The sequence below is a fragment of the Rosa rugosa genome, chromosome 5 (assembly GCF_958449725.1).
Source record: "Rosa rugosa chromosome 5, drRosRugo1.1, whole genome shotgun sequence".
Lineage (NCBI taxonomy): Eukaryota > Viridiplantae > Streptophyta > Magnoliopsida > Rosales > Rosaceae > Rosa > Rosa rugosa.
The window spans coordinates 16,472,029-16,489,878 of record NC_084824.1 but is presented as its reverse complement, the minus strand read 5'-3'; the positions used below and the strand labels follow the sequence as shown (position 1 = coordinate 16,489,878).

The window sequence follows — 17,850 nt, the reverse complement described above, 5'->3', positions numbered from 1 at the left end:
AATGTTCATGTCAGCTGACTCAGCTGACCTTCCGAATCATCATCTAGGACATTTTCTGAGAGGAATCATGGCCAAGTTCACTACCAAAAGACCAAGTGAAGAGAATGAAGTGTTCAACTTGGCAGTTAACTAATAAGTAGTTGCACGAAAAAATAAAAAGTAGTTGCACTAAAGGGTCCCAAATATATCAATAAAGAATTCTTTCTGCTTAACAATAACTGCAGAATGCAAATTTATAACATTAAAGCTAAATTGCAAATTGTAACGATTACAAATCTTCAAAATTCCCCGACAAACGATAAAGAAAATAGCTGCTGAGACAAATACTTCTACTAGTCACATCATAATACTAAATACAGGTAACAAAATAGCACAGGTAACAGATTAGGCGTAAACAAAATGTCATCAATCCAGAAGACTACTTGCAGCATTATTTGAATTGAATTGAAACTAAAATCTAATTTGCATGCAAACACAGTCATTCTTCATCGTAAACTAAAACTGAATCATTTGTCACCTTGATAATTTGAGTTTCACTAACACAGGCACTGTTACGAATCATGAATCTATACAAACTCAAAGAAAACAAAACCTGATCAGAATCATTCAGGATTAGGCTCAAAATTTTTTAACTAACAGAAAACCAACCCTATGGCATCATATCATTTGACAAACCAACACAAAAGAACCAGAAGTTCATATATGAATTCTAATGCAACAATTTAGGCTATAAATTTCTGCAAGGATATCATTCGGTATAAGTTTTTCCAAGCATATTAAATATTTAATTTGTATCGTTTCTGCAATGCTTTTCACTGAGACCTTTTCTTTCCCTCTTGACCAAGTTTGTTTCCCCCTCAACAAAGACAACCAGCCATAAGAAGAGAAATGAATGGGGCATCAACTTAACTCACCTTCACCCCTCCTCTTCTGGCTTAAGAATCCACCAATCCATAGTGGGAGTACCATCTGGTACCATGCCTTACCAATGATTGACCATCAACCAACACTAAAATAACCATTATTTTACAAGTTGATGATAATACTTAATTAGCTTTCTTTGTTTTACTTCTAAGTAACATACAACTGGACTCGACTTAAACTCCTCAGCCAATTCAATATTCACATTATCATTGACAATAATTCACATTTATCATAGACAATAATCATAGTATAAAGAACCGAATCTAAACAGAAGCATTACCGAGGCCTCAACAACAACAACAACAACAACTTATACCTCCATCTTTGGATCAAGGTCTACACATCAACTTTTTACCCTAAAAAGTCACACTTTCAAATGCTTATATTCAAAGCTTTCTTAGATGCAATGAGAAAAGAAGAGGAAGAAAAGGAAAAAAGAGCTTCCTACGGGGCAAAGAAAAATTCTCAGGGTTTGCACAAGTCTGCTCATCAATTTTCTACCCTAACAAGTCAGCACGACCTTCTCCAATTTGGTACAAAGAACTTCAATTTGTCAATTTGTAGTTCTGAAATGCCATTAGCTCATCCTTACACAATCATCAAATCATCAATTCAGGATATACAAATGCATTACTGAAATGACCATACCATCTATTCAGAATACCAATCGAAAATATATACAATAATATATATATACAAATTGAGCATCAAATGAATACCCAAACAAACAAAGAAATTAAACCCAAATTCTGATACATTGAGCAGGTGAGAACGAAACAATACCGAGTCAGCAGACCGAAGCCAATCTCATAGGCACCTTCTCTCTCTCCGCATCGCCTAACCCATCCGCCACGATTCGAATCACCCTCTTGAAAGCAAAGTGCACGCAATTCGAAAGCGCAATCCAACCCATCACCTCGTAGACGAAATCGAACGCCGGATCGGACCGCGACGACGACGAATCATCCCAATTATGCCCTCCGAATCTATCGAAATTCCAACCCCCGCCGCCGCCGCCGCCCCATCCGCCGTTGAAAAACGGGCCGTCGCCGCCGAAGAACCCGCCGTCCTCCTCGCCGCCGCCGTCGTTGGAGTCATCGCCGCTCGACGATCTCCGCCTGGTGCGCCGCTTCTTGCGGAGGAGGGTGCGGGTGGCGGTTTTGTAGGAGTTGGAACGCACGCGCGGCGGAGCGACGGCGTCGACGGGGCAGATGAAGGCGGAGATCTGGAGGGAGGAGTTGGACGGTGGGGATTCGTCGGGGTGGGAATCGGCGACGGAGATTTGGTTGGTGGAGGTGAGGTGATGGTTGCGAATCGGGAAATTTGAGAACCCTAGACCTTGCGCGGGGGTGTTGGCTACTGAAACGGCGTCGTAGAGGAGGGAGATGTCCATGGTTGGGAATTCGATTTTCGGGTGAAATCGAATTGGTTGGGAATTTGAAGGAGGGAGGGTGTGAATTTTTGGTTATGAATTTGGGTTTTTTTTTTGCCGGGGAAGTGCGGGAAAATAAGGAGGGCAAAACGGACAGAAAGAAGGGAACAGAGGAAATAGTCAAATTGGGGAATACTAGAGAGAATTGGAGACAGCTGTGTAAAGACCACGTGTTAGATGGTTGGCGGGTGGCTATTGTACAATATTGACATGTAGGACTACCACGTATTATTTACGGATGTGTCGGCCACTCAACCATGGTAAATACATCCAATTTACTAGCAGTACATCCTGATTAGAGTAAGAAAACCTTGTAGTAACCGTAAAACTCTCAACTTCTTGTAAAACCTAAACTCTTTCTTATCAACCAAAAACTAAAAAACCGTAAAACTCTTAGCTATTGGCCATGAACACTCCCTTTACACTTTGACACTTTAAACTTAATGGTTATTTAATGTATGTCTTGCGACACCAAAATATAGTTCTTTTAGTTGTCGAAATTTCTTATTTTGTTAATAATATTATAACTTTATGAGAGAGCAATCTACACTTATAACCAGGCTTATGACTATATCCCTGATTTTTTCCTTGGGTGTTAAATTGCAATCTACACTTCTACTTTTCTCAATCTTACAAATGCCATCTTCACCCATATGTTTAGTTTTTGTCAAACTTTATTGGCATTTTTCTCGTATATGATTGAATATAAATGAATATTTAATCAAAGGGTCAATTAAATTGACAAATACAAGGCACTCAAAGGATTGGTAAAAAAAAACCAAATCAAGTCACTTCAAAAAAAGTTGGTCCGCGTTTTCCATAGCGAAGTAAGAGCGGTTTTCGTTTTCGAATAAGAGTCAAACAGTTTGTTCCCATGTTCTGTCCGGCGGCACGTCTTCGGGACGTCGTCGTCGGACGGGTAGGTCTACTGTATCAGTCCGCGGGTGAAGGTATGAGGAGGAGTACAGGCCGGGACAAGGACGCTGGTTGGTGGAGCTTTACTGGTGTGCAATTCCCGGGATCGCGCGATGGCTTGCAACCGCCGCTTACGACCAAAACCAGAAAGGCTATTCAAAGTTGCTATTGGCCGAGGACGTGGATGTCTGGGGAAGGGCGGGATGCTCAATTGAGGAGGCCCTCCAGATCCGGCTGTGATCCAAACGTGATGGCGCTAAGGCTACAGTCGTTGGGCGTGCTTCATTATTGGAATGTTTCGACGACCCTGCTTGGTCATCTGTGTGATTCGGCGGCGGCGAGGATCGAGAATACTGTAGTCTGGCCACTGGTTCCGGCCGCGGTTCAATGGCGTGGTGGATTAATGGTGGCGGTGCAGCAAGTCCAACCAGAAATGGTTGACGTTCAAGGGACACCTGGGTCGTGGGCTTGGTTAGGATGGTGGCCTGTCTTCAGTCTTTGGGCCTCTATTGGTGGGCTGCTATTATGTTTTATGTAGTTTTCATAAATTGTTTCAAGTTTAGGTGTATTCTATCTACAATAAATCCTTGCCTACTATTGGTATGGTTATGTGGGCTCTGTACCAGGTTGCATACTCAGTATTAGGGCTGCACACGGATTGGGTTGGATCGGTTTTGACTCCAAACCGTCTCTATGCCAAAGTGAGCGGTTTAGGCATTTTGGAAAACCGGTCATCAAAAAAAATAAGTTCAATCCGACCCAATCTAATCCAATTAAAGATGGTTTGGTTTGGTCGGTTAGGCGGTTTTCACCTATATAATATTAACATGCTATTTATGAAAAAATTCATAGTAAAAATTCAATCTCAAGAATTGAAATTATGTTAAATTATCTAAATTTAAAATTCAATAATTAAAATCCAAAACATATAGTCCAAAACTAAAACCTAAATTAGATTCAAAGTGATTCACTTATTTAACGACTTAGCCATCAATACTAGCTTAATATGATAATATTAAAGGTCAAAGAATGAGAGATTGAGAGATCAAAGATGTGATATGAAATGACCAAAAAAATTGTAGCGATTATATACTAAGGTTTTAGGCCTTTGAGCCTTGAATTTAATATGATAGTATATCATTTGAGAATAAAGTTATAACTGGAGATTTAGAAGTTACGTAGAACAAACCGGACAAATGAATATATATTTATTATGTGTATATATATAAAAAAAAACTTTTTCTCTTATGTTTCAAACATACCGGTCGGTTCGGGTTCCGCGGTTTAAGTACAAGAGAAACCAAACCAACCCAGTTCATAAATGGTTTGGTTCGGTATTAAACCAATTTTCAATTTTTAAGGTTTTTTAACCTTAACCAAACCATATTTATCGGTCGGTTTTAGCTGGTTTGTACCATGTTTTGCACACCCCTACTCAGTATGCCTTGTCTGCCTTAGCGAGGAGACCGATCATGAATTGGGTGCAACCTCCTAGTGGTAGGATGAAACGTCGTGTCGACGGATTTATTTATGCTCGTCAGCATATTGGAAAAACTACTTTTTTGGTTCTATGACACTGCTTTTACTTTCCGATGCCACCACTATTGTAAAGAAAATGGAGTAGTCAATATGACACTCTTTGCTAATTGGTGCATGTTCGAATACATGGTAGTTGTGGAGACTCCTGTTATTATTTCGAGATGTCTTCTTGAGGTGTATTGTAATATGGAGTTTAGGCTTTATGTCCCCCCCCCTTGTATTCATCGGTTTCATCAATTAAGGCCTGAGGGCAGCCGCACCAGCCCTTATTTAAAATATAAAAAAAGGATTGGTATAAAAAAGTTAAGATAAATATAGGTAAAATCAATAGGTTAGTATGCCCTTGGACAATGGAACAATTTAGAAGTGGGCTTGAAGAGCTGGTACCATTCTCTTGGGCCTTTAGTGGAGTGGATCTTAGCCCACATTTGTAAACTTGCAGAAACAGAACCGCTAAAAACCCTAGCCTTATATATCATCCCGGATCTCAATAATAGCCTCCAGGCTCTCACTTTCCCGGAAAACCCTAGAGGAAGAGCAGCGATGGTGTCGTTGAAGCTCCAGAAGCGGCTAGCCGCTAGCGTCCTCAAATGCGGACGTGGCAAGGTCTGGCTCGACCCTAATGAAGGCAACGAAATCTCCATGGCCAATTCCAGTACGTACCTCCCTCTCCCTTTTTCATTTCAGCTCCTACTCCTATTATTTAGGGCGTTTTTATTGTTTATGGATCCGAGTTAGTTTGATCTGAAAAATCCTTGATTTTTGATCGACGAGTATAGAATTTCCAATAGGCTCTTATGATGCATTGCAATTCTTTCTGGCACAACCATTGAGTTTGTTTCATATTTTGTTTCTGTTTTAATGTGTCACTAGTGAATCCATTATCTTATCTGTTGAAAACCCCCACCCGAGATTCTTTATATCGTCACTTTTAGCTTGAAATATTCGAATTGTTTTGTTCTGTGTAATTGTTCCTTGCTTTGGTCTACTTTGGGTTTTCCTATGGTGTAATGCTGGTATATATTGGCTTGTGTTTTCCAAAAGCAATGTCTTTTACGTTCCGATGATAGAGATGTTGAATGAAATTAAAGAAGGTTCATGATTCCTGGAGTAGTTAGATATCTACTGGCAATGATTTTACTAAATTTTTGCTTTCCATCTTATTTCAACCACTCTGTCCTTGTGCTTGTTTTTGTGCTATTGCTTTACAATCCAAATAGGGCATTGCATTCTACTTTTTCTATTTGGTTTTGATGTCGCAGATGTTTATGACCTTTTGCAGGGCAAAACATTAGGAAGCTCGTGAAGGATGGTTTCGTCATCCGGAAACCAACAAAGATCCACTCCCGTTCTCGTGCTCGGAGAATGGCAGTGGCCAAGAGGAAGGGACGTCACTCTGGATATGGTATGTGTGGTTTATGTTGAATTATTAGGGACGTCACTCTAAGCTATTGATGGTAAAGATTACAATGTGCTTTCTGAATTTCTCCAGGTAAGCGCAAGGGTACCAGGGAGGCAAGGCTGCCAACTAAGATACTCTGGATGAGGAGGATGAGGGTACTGAGGCGCTTGCTCCGTAAGTACCGAGAATCCAAGAAAATTGACAAGCACATGTACCATGATATGTACATGAAGGTGAAGGGTAATGTTTTCAAGAACAAGCGTGTGCTGATGGAGAGTATTCACAAGTCAAAGGCTGAGAAGGCAAGAGAGAAAACTCTGTCCGACCAGTTTGAGGCCAAACGTGCCAAAAACAAGGCTAGCAGAGAGAGGAAGTTAGCTCGTAGGGAGGAACGCTTGGCACAAGTAAGTACAGACATTTATGAATCCACTTGAAATGTCCTATTTATTATCTATATGTAATGACGTGGCTTCTGATTGGAGGGGAAGATCAATATATGAAACAGAATTTGGTTGGTTTCTAGTTTTTCACTATTTTTGAAACATGTTTTTACTCAATTGGCTAGGGTTTAGTGATTTACATGATGCTAGGTTAGTTATTTTAAGTTACATGATGCAACCCATGTTAAGGTGTGTTAATGTATTTGGGTTTTTGAACATTGCAGGGACCTGGAGAGAGAGCAGCACCCACACCTGCGTAAGTTTTCTTGAGAATTACTTTTGGCGATCGATTGGACGCCTTTTTTGGAAATGCAAACCTCCTATCAGTGTACTTATGAAATGCTCTTTTCTTCAACTTTGTAGGGGAGGAGCGAAGAAAGCTAGGAATTGAGTAGTGATAGACCTCTGCAGTGAGAACACTGAAGAACAATAACTCTGTTAATGCGCTTAATTTCAAATCTATATAGAAGTTATATTTTTTGAGCTACGTACTACTTTAGTTTCTGATCTCGTTGCAAATTTTCCAGTCCAAACTATGGAACTATATGAGTTGCAGAGTTTCTTTTCTTAATGTTGATTGATGTGTTTGTGACTTTGGTAAACTTCAAACTATCCATGTTTAAATATATGTTTTGAGAACCCAAGTTTTATTTATTTGCTAAGATGTCTTTACAGTTCAGCGGTTCTTAATTGCCCGAGTATGGTGTTGAATCTGAATGCGGTGTCTGAATTCTGAATGATTTTGTGGTTGTTCGAGGAAGGAACGAACATTATTATGCCTTTGAGTCATCAGCACGTGTTATTTGAAAGCCATGCCTAGTTCAAGTAGGCTAGTTGTTTCAGGCTGTCACTGTTTTTATTCTTTATTACATTGCCTCCTTGATACGGCATTAACCAGATGTGGCTTGGCCTCTCAGCCATCTTGACCCCTTTTTTACTTTCTTTGTTACATTGTACCAATTAGGCCAAGCTTGCAGTAAAATCACAAACGATAAAGAAAGGTTCAAAATATTGATAGAAATTGTTTTGCACTAATGTTTCGATCAAGGGCACGATAGAGGTGACTGCATTGAATCTTGGTTTGTGTGGAGTACAAGACTGATTGATTCCACTTACCAATCTCCGGCTGAGAAGGTGAATCACGGTTCACATTTTCTATTGTTTTTTGTGCTACCCGACATGGTCTTACACTCTTGTACTAGCATATGGGATGAACGGGGGTGGTGAATTTAAAAAAAAAAAGAAGGGCAAGAAGGGTTTCGATTCAGGACAGAGGTGATGAGATCAAATTTTACCGACACATGTGATGAGCGGGGTGAAAATTAAAAAAAAAAAAAAAAAGGTAAGAAGGATCTAACCCCAAACAAATTGGCCAAAACCATGGACGGAATCAACCACAAGTTGAATTTAACAGGGAGTGTACTTGCATTAAATCCTCTATATTGTTTTTGTCTATCAAAATTCAAAATTAAATGGGACTGACATTGATACAAGGAAGAAGTTTATAACATGCTCCTGATGGTCTGATTTTGAGACGCCGGACCCTCGAGAGGAGAAACAAGACCCACGTATAAAAAGGTATATAAGGCCAAAATCAAAAACCTTTTTCTTCTCTTTTGATTGCCACAGTGAAACAAATCTATCGTTCAAAACTGACCAATTCCTTCTCCAACTCTCTCTCTCTCTCTTTCCCTTTTTCAAAATTGCGATCCGAAACCATTCGCAAAAAGACACAATCTTGTTGTTCTTTCTCCTACTAATTATTTTTATCTTTATAGGAATACTATTATATACGATATACAAATTCGATCAATCTCGTAGTGATCGAAAGAAGCGAAAGCGATGGAATCGGAGCAGTTGATATCATCGACGGGGAGCGGTTCCCGGTATATGCAAATGCGATCGGAGCAGTTAACGTCGCCGTCGTCGCTGTTATCGTTCCGGCACTCGTCCTTCGAGTTGCCCCCGCGGATTTTCGACGAGTTGCCCAGCGCCACCATCGTCTCCGTCTCCCGCCCCGACGCCGGCGATATCAGCCCCATGCTTCTCTCCTACACTATCGAGTTCCAATACAAGCAGGCACGATCACCATCTCTCTCTCGCTTTCTGTATTTGCTTCTTCTTTCTTCTTTCTCTATGGACGAGATCGCTTTGCATGACATGCTTGGTTACAGTTCCATCATGCTAAGCTTCGATCAGTTCCATCTGAACTATGCTATTGAATTTCAAGCTTTAAGCCTTTTTTTTCGTAAATTTGATGGAAGCACTGCTCTCTTTGTGACTTGAACCGTTGGATTTGATAATGATTACTGGTTATTTCGATTTTGGGCAGAGTGATTATGATTCGCAATTTTATTATTCTGGGCTCTTGGTTCGGTTTTGTATATATATAATTAGGATATGCTAATTAAGGTTTTATCTTAAACCAGTTTAAGTGGCGCCTATTGAAGAAAGCATCACATGTATTCTACTTGCATTTTGCGTTGAAGAAACGGGCATTTATTGAGGAAATTCACGAAAAGCAGGAACAGGTGTGTAAGTTTTAGAGTTGGATTTTATCATTTGAATTGCTGTGGCTATGTCAGTCTGTGTTTTCACACTTCCATGCCCTTTGGCAGTAAGCTGCTTATTTGGGAATGTTTGGAGTTTAATGTCGTTTCCAACATTATATTAAAGGTTAAAGAATGGCTTCAAAATCTAGGAATAGGAGATCATACGGACGTGGTGCACGATGATGAGGATATTGATGATGAGACTGTTCCCCTGCATCACAATGATGAAAGTGCTAAAAACAGGTTACTACCAGATGCATGAAATACTGCTTTCCTGTAGTGAAAAATCATTTTTGACTAACAACTTTAGTTGCGTCTTTTGTTCAGAGATGTTCCATCTAGTGCCGCTCTACCAATCATTCGGCCAGCCCTTGGTAGGCAGCAATCCATTTCGGACAGATCAAAGATTGCAATGCAAGGATATCTTAATCACTTTCTTGGAAACATGGACATTGTGAACTCTCAAGAGGTGTGTCGGTGCTTGTTCTTACTATGGACTGTTACAATAACAAATTTGTTATAATCCTACCGGTCAGTGGTGTTATCTATCAGATGCAATTGCATTTAATATGGTAACATGTGATTGCTTTGGAGTTCTTAGAGATATCCCTGAATCATCCCATAGTGATGATTTCTAAACATTCACTGCTTTTAGCTTTTGTCATCCACTTTATTCATTTTATTTCTTGCACAGCTGTATCTGTTGTTGAATCTACTTTATTTTTTACGTGTCTTTCCATCAAAAATTATGGATTGTAGGTCTGCAAGTTTTTGGAGGTCTCTATGCTATCATTTTCCCCAGAATATGGCCCTAAGCTGAAAGAAGATTTTGTAATGGTGAAACATCTACCAAAATTGCCAAAGAATGATCCTTCCAGGAAATGTTGCTCATGTCGTTGGTTCAGTTGTTGTAATGACAACTGGCAAAAGGTAATGAAGTCCTCTTTGTAGTAAGTTTAGTTCATACTCACCTGATAAGAAAGCCCATATTAACTGTGTTTTCAGATCAACCCATAACATTATGAGTTTTGACCTTGAAAGTTGTCTGTAGTGTTGGAGTTTATTGCTTCTGATTTTTCTTTTAATGGTTTAGTTGGTATCTTTCATTGCATGTTTTTATACCCCTATTGTGTGGAAGTCCCGTGCTCTTTTAGCTTTTGTGGTTATTTCATTGTTGAGAACTTGAGATCTCTCGATGGATCCTTCATAAGTTTATTTTTTTAGTTGATGGCTTCTGGACTAAATGGGCACCTCCTCCTCACAAGCAAAGGTGGAAGGTGAATTTTGGGGTTAAATCCCCTGGATGCATGTAAAAGAAATCAGTCCATTTGCTACCTATTGTTGCATGCACCATTCTAATATCTTGCACACGACAAAATTCTTTTTTTTTCTTACATAGCAACTATATGCATCTTTTGTTTTTCTTTCCCCAAAAAGTGAATATTAGGCATTTGAGTAATATTCTGAGATATAGAGCCTCAAATGTAATAACTTCTCATGATTTTTATGTATTTTTAATTTAAGGTAATGTTTTCGCACCTTTTGTCTTTTGCATCATACTTTAATTGATTCTCATTGATTCTCTGCAGGTTTGGGCTGTATTAAAACCAGGATTCTTGGCCTTTCTGGCAGATCCTTTTGATACCCAACCTTTAGACATAATAGTATTTGATGTACTACCAGCCTCGGATGGTAATGGGGATGGCCGTGTATCACTAGCGAAAGAGATAAAAGATAGAAATCCACTACGCCATGCATTTCAGGTTAGTAGCATTGAGGCCTTTTGTTTCTTCTTCTTCCTTGTTAGTCTCTGGTACTCTAGTGCAGTTTCTATAATTTGTTTCTTGAACTTCTAGTGTTGGCTTATAAGTGAAGCAGAGGCTAGTACATATTCTTTTTCTGTAATGTAGGTGGTTGTACATATATGGTTTATGCAAATCTGGGTGTGTATATTAGTAGGAAGAAACTGTGTGTTTTATTCTTAAAATATTAAAGGAGCATTATTGTTTTTTTCGGTACCCAGCACTGGTAGAATTTTAGCTTAATAATGCATTTCATGATAAGGAGCATGCTCAAGTTGCTGGTGGCTATTTCTCTATTTGATAGAATACCTTTCCGTTTTCTACATAATTGGTGGGTGATGCTATCCACCCATTGAAATATCCAGACAATCCTTTGATATATATTGTGAAATTTTAAAAGGTGGCTTGTGGAAGCCGGAGCATTAAATTAAGAGTTAGGAGTAGTAGTAAAGTTAAAGATTGGGTAGCCTCAATCAATGATGCGGGACTCAGGCCTCCAGAAGGTTGGTGTCATCCTCACCGCTTTGGCTCCTTTGCGCCTCCAAGAGGCTTAACTGAAGATGGTAGTCAGGCTCAATGGTTTGTAGATGGTCGGGCGGCATTTGAAGCTATTGCTTCTGCAATTGAGGATGCAAAATCAGAGGTCTGTTCCTTTCAGTTCCTTGTGTAGAATTCAATTGTTTCACAATTATAGTATTGCATTTTCATCTGGTTGATGATACTGAGTTTCATGCAGATATTTATTTGTGGTTGGTGGCTGTGTCCAGAATTGTACATGCGGCGTCCGTTTCTTACTCATGCTTCTTCTAAACTTGATTCTCTGCTGGAAGCAAAAGCTAAGGAAGGGGTTCAGGTAAACCATAGTTTTGTGCAATCTGTAACCTTAGATATCTACGTGTTCCTCATCTATGATGGGTAACTTAAATTTCGTTGTTCTTATCTTCTAGCATTGAAACCTGTCTTAGTTCAATACCAATGAAGTATAATGCAATAATGTTTCTGCAGATTTACATTCTTCTCTATAAAGAGGTAGCTCTTGCTCTGAAAATCAACAGCGTTTATAGCAAGAGAAAACTTCTTGGGATTCATGAGAATGTGAGGGTATTACGTTATCCTGACCACTTCTCTAGTGGTGTTTACTTATGGTACGCACTTAAGTTGCTGAGTTATTTGGGGATTTTGTTTTACTTGTTAGAAAGTCTCATGGAATTTCTTAGATGCTGATGTTTCAATTAATTGTTTCCTGTGTCTTGTTCTGCTTCTGATATTATATATTTGTTACATGTAGGTCCCACCATGAAAAACTTGTCATTGTTGATCATCAGATTTGCTTTGTTGGAGGACTTGATTTATGCTTTGGTCGTTATGATACTGCTGAACATAAAGTGGGTGACTGCCCTCCTAACATTTGGCCTGGAAAGGACTATTACAACCCCAGGTGAGCTTCTTACCTGCACTTCCATTAATCATGGACAAAAGCTAAACACGATTCATATTCCATTATTATCTACCTTATTGGCTTATTTTTTCTACTTGCTATTTGAACATTGAGAGTGACACCAATCTCACCTCATCCCCTGCATCTTGAGCTTGGCTTTGTGGATTTAAATTGATATATGTAGTGCTTTTGTTTTTATTTAGCTTGAGTTTTTCCTGAAATGATTGAAGTGAAATATAGTTTTTTGATCTAATACTGTTAGGGAATCTGAACCAAACTCGTGGGAGGATACAATGAGAGATGAGTTGGACCGTGAAAAATATCCTCGCATGCCTTGGCATGATGTCCACTGTGCTATTTGGGGACCTCCTTGCCGTGATGTAGCTAGGCATTTCGTTCAGCGGTGGAACTATGCAAAGGTTGGTATCTTGCTATCACAGTATAAATTTTCATAAATATCAAAATATATTATGTTTTAAACGAAATGTCGATTCTTTCAGAGAAATAAAGCTCCAAACGAGCAGGCAATTCCACTACTTATGCCGCAACAGCACATGGTAATTCCTCATTACATGGGGAAAAGCTCAGATGTGGAGATTGAAAATGAGAATGCCAGCAATAGTAAAGACATTAAAAGGCAGGATTCCTTTTCGTCGAAATCATCCTATCAGGATATCCCCTTGCTTATACCTCAAGAGGCTGATGGGTTGAATGAAAACCCAAGACCATATGGGGTGGACTCTCCTCATTGCCTCGATCAGCCAAGCAGAGTTGGTAACAATCTTGCTTTCCCTTTTCGGAAGACAAAAATTGAACCAGTAGGTCCAGATACGCCAATGAGGGGATTTGTAGATGACTTTGAATCTATGGATCGACATGGGAAATTGGCTTCAGACGTGGTGGCACATCCTGCAATCACAAATTCAGATCCAGAGTGGTGGGAAATACAAGAACGGGGAAATAAGGGTGGTTTCACAGATGAATCAGGACAAGTTGGTCCTTCTAGTTCATGCCGTTGTCAGGTTGGCTAAAACATTTCTGTTTTTTAGATCTGAATATTTATGGTCGAATGTTAACTGACATCATCAAGGATTATGTCACCTTCCTTTTAATGTCCATTGTTACTCCATTATAAGTGTCTGGTTGGTACTAAAAGCAATGTTTTTAAATTAATAAGGGGGTCTCTAGAATTTCCCCAAATATAGTTTTCCAAGTGCTGGGGAGATGACATTCGGAAAATTCAAATGGTTCTATTTTGTACCGTTTTTCATAATAACAGACCTGCATATTGTACTATTTTTAACAACATTCTTCTTTCAGGTTATCAGAAGTGTCAGTCAGTGGTCAGCAGGAACAAGCCAAGTTGAAGATAGCATTCACAGTGCTTATTGTTCTCTTATCGATAAAGCTGAGCACTTTATTTACATTGAGGTATGATTCTTCAATCTTTCTTATTTTGCAAACACAATAGTTTATTCAATTATCTCCTCCAAAATACATTTCGGATATCCTCATATTCTGCAATATTGTTAATATTACACATAAGGATATATTGTGTAATTAAGAAACTTGTCAGCATGTAGTATAATTAAGAAACTTTTCTTTATTTTTCTCCACTGTAAGGGGAAAATTCATAATGACTGACTACTCGTGCACACATTTTTTTAATGTCAAGTCATATAGGTGCATACATAGGACAGCCTTTAATTCTGGGCGTAACATGTGATCATCTAGGTCTCTGACTCAAAAGAGCTGGAAATCCATGGTTTATATTGATAGTGATCTCGATAATGATTATAGCCGCAGTTAGTTTCTTTAATATCTTTGAAAAAAAGAAAAATTTATTCAGTATGAACTCTATTGATATCTCTAGCATTCCTCAAGGTCTCTGTTTCATTTTCTTTACTGATTTAAATTCTTTGGCAACTTCTTTCCAGAATCAATTTTTCATCTCAGGTCTTTCAGGAGATGAAATAATACGGAATCGTGTGTTAGAAGCATTATTTCGTCGTATTATGCGAGCATACAATGATAAGAAGTGTTTTAGAGTTATAATTGTCATACCACTCGTACCCGGTTTTCAAGTGAGTTCTTCTCGAAATGCATCAAATTCGAATGTACTTTGCCCATGTATCTTTTTTGTTGATGTTCTAGTTTGATAGGGTGGTTTGGATGATGCTGGTGCGGCATCTGTGAGAGCTGTTATGCATTGGCAATATCGAACCATTTGCAGAGGGCATAATTCAATTCTACACAATTTATATGAACTTCTTGGTCCAAAGACACACGACTACATTTCTTTCTATGGCCTTAGAGCCTATGGTAAACTCTTTGATGGCGGTCCTGTGGCCTCCAGTCAGGTACTTCTAACATCAATATAGCTTATGTAGTTATGCCTATACTTCATTCTTTTTAGTCTCAGATACTAGTATTATGGTTGCCAAACTCTAGTTAGTAGCTCATCAAAATGTCATCATTAAGTATATGTTTTTTGATACTGCAGGTGTATGTGCATAGTAAAATCATGATTGTCGATGATTGTACTACTATAATTGGATCAGCTAACATCAATGATAGGAGTTTGCTTGGTTCAAGAGATTCTGAGGTATCTCGTCTGCTCTGGGTTTCTCCTACATTTTTGTTAACATATATCATGTGGTGCATTGAAACTGTAAAGTTAGAGAGAATATATATAGAATTGAGATTATTTGAGGTCCAATGCATTAGATCACTTAATAGTGCACAAGTAAAAAAAAATGCAACAAATTTTGAACTGGACTTACATGGACAAGTGTAGATAGGGAACTAATGTTGAAGTTAGAGTTTCTTGTATCTGCTTTTAGATTGTTTCCATTTTGTCAAATGGGTCACTGCATTCAGCAATTATCTCACTTCATGAATCAAATAGATATAGGCTTCACAAATGAGCTATTTCTATTCTTGACTTTGCTGATGCATACTTTGCTGATGCATGAACTTGAAGTCTGGAGATAGGATATGTGCCGCCGGACCATTGTTGGGATGTATAATTATTGGCTAATAGTTTCATATGTTACAAGTTACAATCACATAATTCAGTCATATGAGTTACATGTCACTAATCATTATGAAGCTTTTAGGCTTGTATATTTCTTGGGCGGTGAACCTTGCAAATGTTGTTGAGTGACTTTGTCTAGTCAATTTTGTTGTTAAATTAGCTCGTCTTTCCTATATCTGATAGACTTGTGATTTTAGTATGCTGTCTTGCTCCTTCTGAGACATGACTTTTGTTGTCCTTCACTCCTATGTAGCTGCTGCTAAATGTTTTTTTTTTCATATCAGATTGGTCTTCTTATTGAAGACAAAGAGTTAGTTAATTCATATATGGGAGGAAAACCATGGAAGGCTGGAAAATTTTCATTGAGTCTTCGCATGTCGCTATGGTCTGAACATCTTGGTATTCGCGCTGGAGAGGTTAGCAATTTTTTGTTTGTATCTCTATTGAAATTAGTTTTGCTAATTTTTGTTGTAGATGACTAGAATTTTTGAAACAGCTCGTGTCAGTTCGCTGATTTTTGTTTTAAATTTTTTTTATTTTTTTCCTCAGATGGACCAAATAATCGATCCAACTGTTGATTCAATTTACAAGGATATATGGATGGCGACAGCTAAGGTAGGAAAAAGTAGGAAAAAAGTATTATGATGGTCAGATATGTAATCCAAGTGGAACCCTAGAACTAGAAACTGGTCAACAAATTATTTCAAGCTTCTTGAACTAGATGAAGTGGGATACGGAAAGCTGGAAAAGAAATAAATATATCTGCTGAATAATAACCAAGTTGTTTTGAATCTGCTAATGGTAATATGTGTTGCATTTGTGTTTTTAACAGGCAAATACCACCATCTACCAAGATGTCTTTTCCTGTGTACCAAATGATTTTATACATTCTAGGTACGTGCTTCTCTAATCTTTTACGAATTCTCCTGTTTTCTTGCCAATTTAGCTAAGAAATAATTTTCCCTATCTGTCCTTGTGTGATGTATACGCAGAGCTGCATTTAGACAAAACATAGCCTTTTGGAAGGAGAAGGTAGGGCACACAACCATTGATTTAGGAATTGCTCCTGGAACGCTAGAGTCGTATCAAAATGGAGATGTCAAGAAAGCAGATCCCATGGAGAGGTTAGAATCTATAAAGGGGCATCTTGTTTCTTTCCCTTTGGATTTCATGTTGAAAGAAGATTTGAGACCTGTGTTCAATGAGAGTGAGTATTATGCGTCACCTCAAGTATTTCATTGAGCATGATTTTGAACTCAAAAACTTATCTCCACACGGCTTTAGTGTTGGATTGTTGTATGAAAATATTTGTCCAACGAACTTGTAGATTTGTAGAGAGATATAGAAATAGTGAAGAAGGCACAAGCTCTGCTTGCAAAGTGTTCAAAGAACTGATTAGAGAATGTATTTAGAAATAACAATCAAATGAAATTAAATCGATTCTTGTCACTGTGCGAGCGTGTAGACTTTCACCTTACATTCAGTCATATGTTACTTGTTCAAACAGCATCCAGACCTTGAGCTACACCTGCTCTAGCCCAAGCAGCTCGATCTACACCTGCTTTAGCCACTTTTATTTAATGGAAGGGCGGTGCAATTGCAACTTGCCAACTTCTACTAGTGGGCAGTGCTACTGAATCGGCTTGTAATCGGAAGCAAGATATTGGTTCACCTTGTCATTGGCAAGTGAGCTAGGAAACCAATTGGTTCACCTTGTCATTGGCAAGTGAGCTAGGAAACCAAATTCCAAACTCTTAATGGCAAATTAGAGCCTAATATCTGAAGCAATCTTGGTAATGGATTCATATTTGGAGCAATCCTAGTGCCCTCCTAATATCATTAGACTTGGCATATCATTCTATATTTTTTCTTTACCCCTAATTAAAAAAAAAAAAATTCTGAAACTCACCCAACTCATCCTTGTAATATTGTAATCAGAGAAAGCCTTGTTGCTCGACAGCAGCCAAGTATCCTAGCAGCTTCAAGCTCTCAAACCTTCGTGCTACAAGGGAGAGGAAAGGTTAACCAAGGCGTTGAACAAGGTTTAATCTTCATTGGAAAAAACCTTATTAACAAGGTACCAGAAGCTTCCATATTGATTGTTGAAGGAGGAGGAGATCTCTGGAGAAGGCATGCATGTTTTTGTTTTAGGTTTCGTCCTTTGTTTTAGGCATTATCGACATTATGAAGAGTGGAGGTTGAAGAAAAACATATTATAGAGGATAAAAATAAAAATTTTGTAGGATCCGAATATTTAAGGGTTATTTGCATTTTTTATAAAAAATGAAAAAATAAAGTATCTTTGGAGATTTGAATAAATAAATTACCAGAAATACAGGCCAATATACTATATTTTATATGTAAACATT

General features: G+C 38.5%; 3 protein-coding genes across 5 annotated transcripts; 2 read left to right on the top strand and 1 right to left on the bottom strand.

The window, feature by feature from the left end:
* Nucleotides 1–1,554: 1,554 nt before the first annotated feature.
* LOC133712583 (uncharacterized) lies at nt 1,555–2,463 on the bottom strand. The gene has a single exon (XM_062138689.1). The coding sequence runs from the start codon at nt 2,315–2,317 to the stop codon at nt 1,712–1,714; it is 606 nt and encodes a 201-aa protein (XP_061994673.1). The 5' UTR covers nt 2,318–2,463; the 3' UTR covers nt 1,555–1,711.
* A 2,843-nt stretch (nt 2,464–5,306) lies between these two features.
* LOC133709636 (large ribosomal subunit protein eL19x-like) lies at nt 5,307–7,306 on the top strand. Its single transcript, XM_062135442.1, has 5 exons — nt 5,307–5,465; nt 6,093–6,215; nt 6,303–6,616; nt 6,877–6,908; nt 7,016–7,306. The coding sequence occupies exons 1-5, from the start codon at nt 5,354–5,356 to the stop codon at nt 7,041–7,043; spliced, it is 609 nt and encodes a 202-aa protein (XP_061991426.1). The 5' UTR covers nt 5,307–5,353; the 3' UTR covers nt 7,044–7,306.
* Nucleotides 7,307–8,270: 964 nt separating this feature from the next.
* LOC133709618 (phospholipase D zeta 1) lies at nt 8,271–16,930 on the top strand. Of its 3 annotated transcripts, XM_062135410.1 has the most exons (20): nt 8,271–8,731; nt 9,082–9,183; nt 9,329–9,447; nt 9,532–9,673; nt 9,964–10,134; nt 10,794–10,967; nt 11,407–11,649; nt 11,743–11,859; nt 12,012–12,151; nt 12,295–12,444; nt 12,707–12,863; nt 12,945–13,466; nt 13,765–13,875; nt 14,382–14,528; nt 14,607–14,804; nt 14,948–15,049; nt 15,766–15,897; nt 16,031–16,096; nt 16,314–16,375; nt 16,474–16,930. In XM_062135410.1, the coding sequence occupies exons 1-20, from the start codon at nt 8,495–8,497 to the stop codon at nt 16,721–16,723; spliced, it is 3,342 nt and encodes a 1,113-aa protein (XP_061991394.1). In that variant the 5' UTR covers nt 8,271–8,494; the 3' UTR covers nt 16,724–16,930. The 3 variants fall into 3 exon arrangements, with proteins under 3 accessions (XP_061991394.1, XP_061991396.1, XP_061991397.1); XM_062135412.1 differs by lacking the exon at nt 8,271–8,731 and having other exon boundaries at nt 9,076–9,183; nt 9,354–9,447; XM_062135413.1 differs by lacking the exon at nt 8,271–8,731 and having other exon boundaries at nt 9,076–9,183; nt 9,271–9,447.
* The last annotated feature ends 920 nt before the right edge of the window (nt 16,931–17,850 follow it).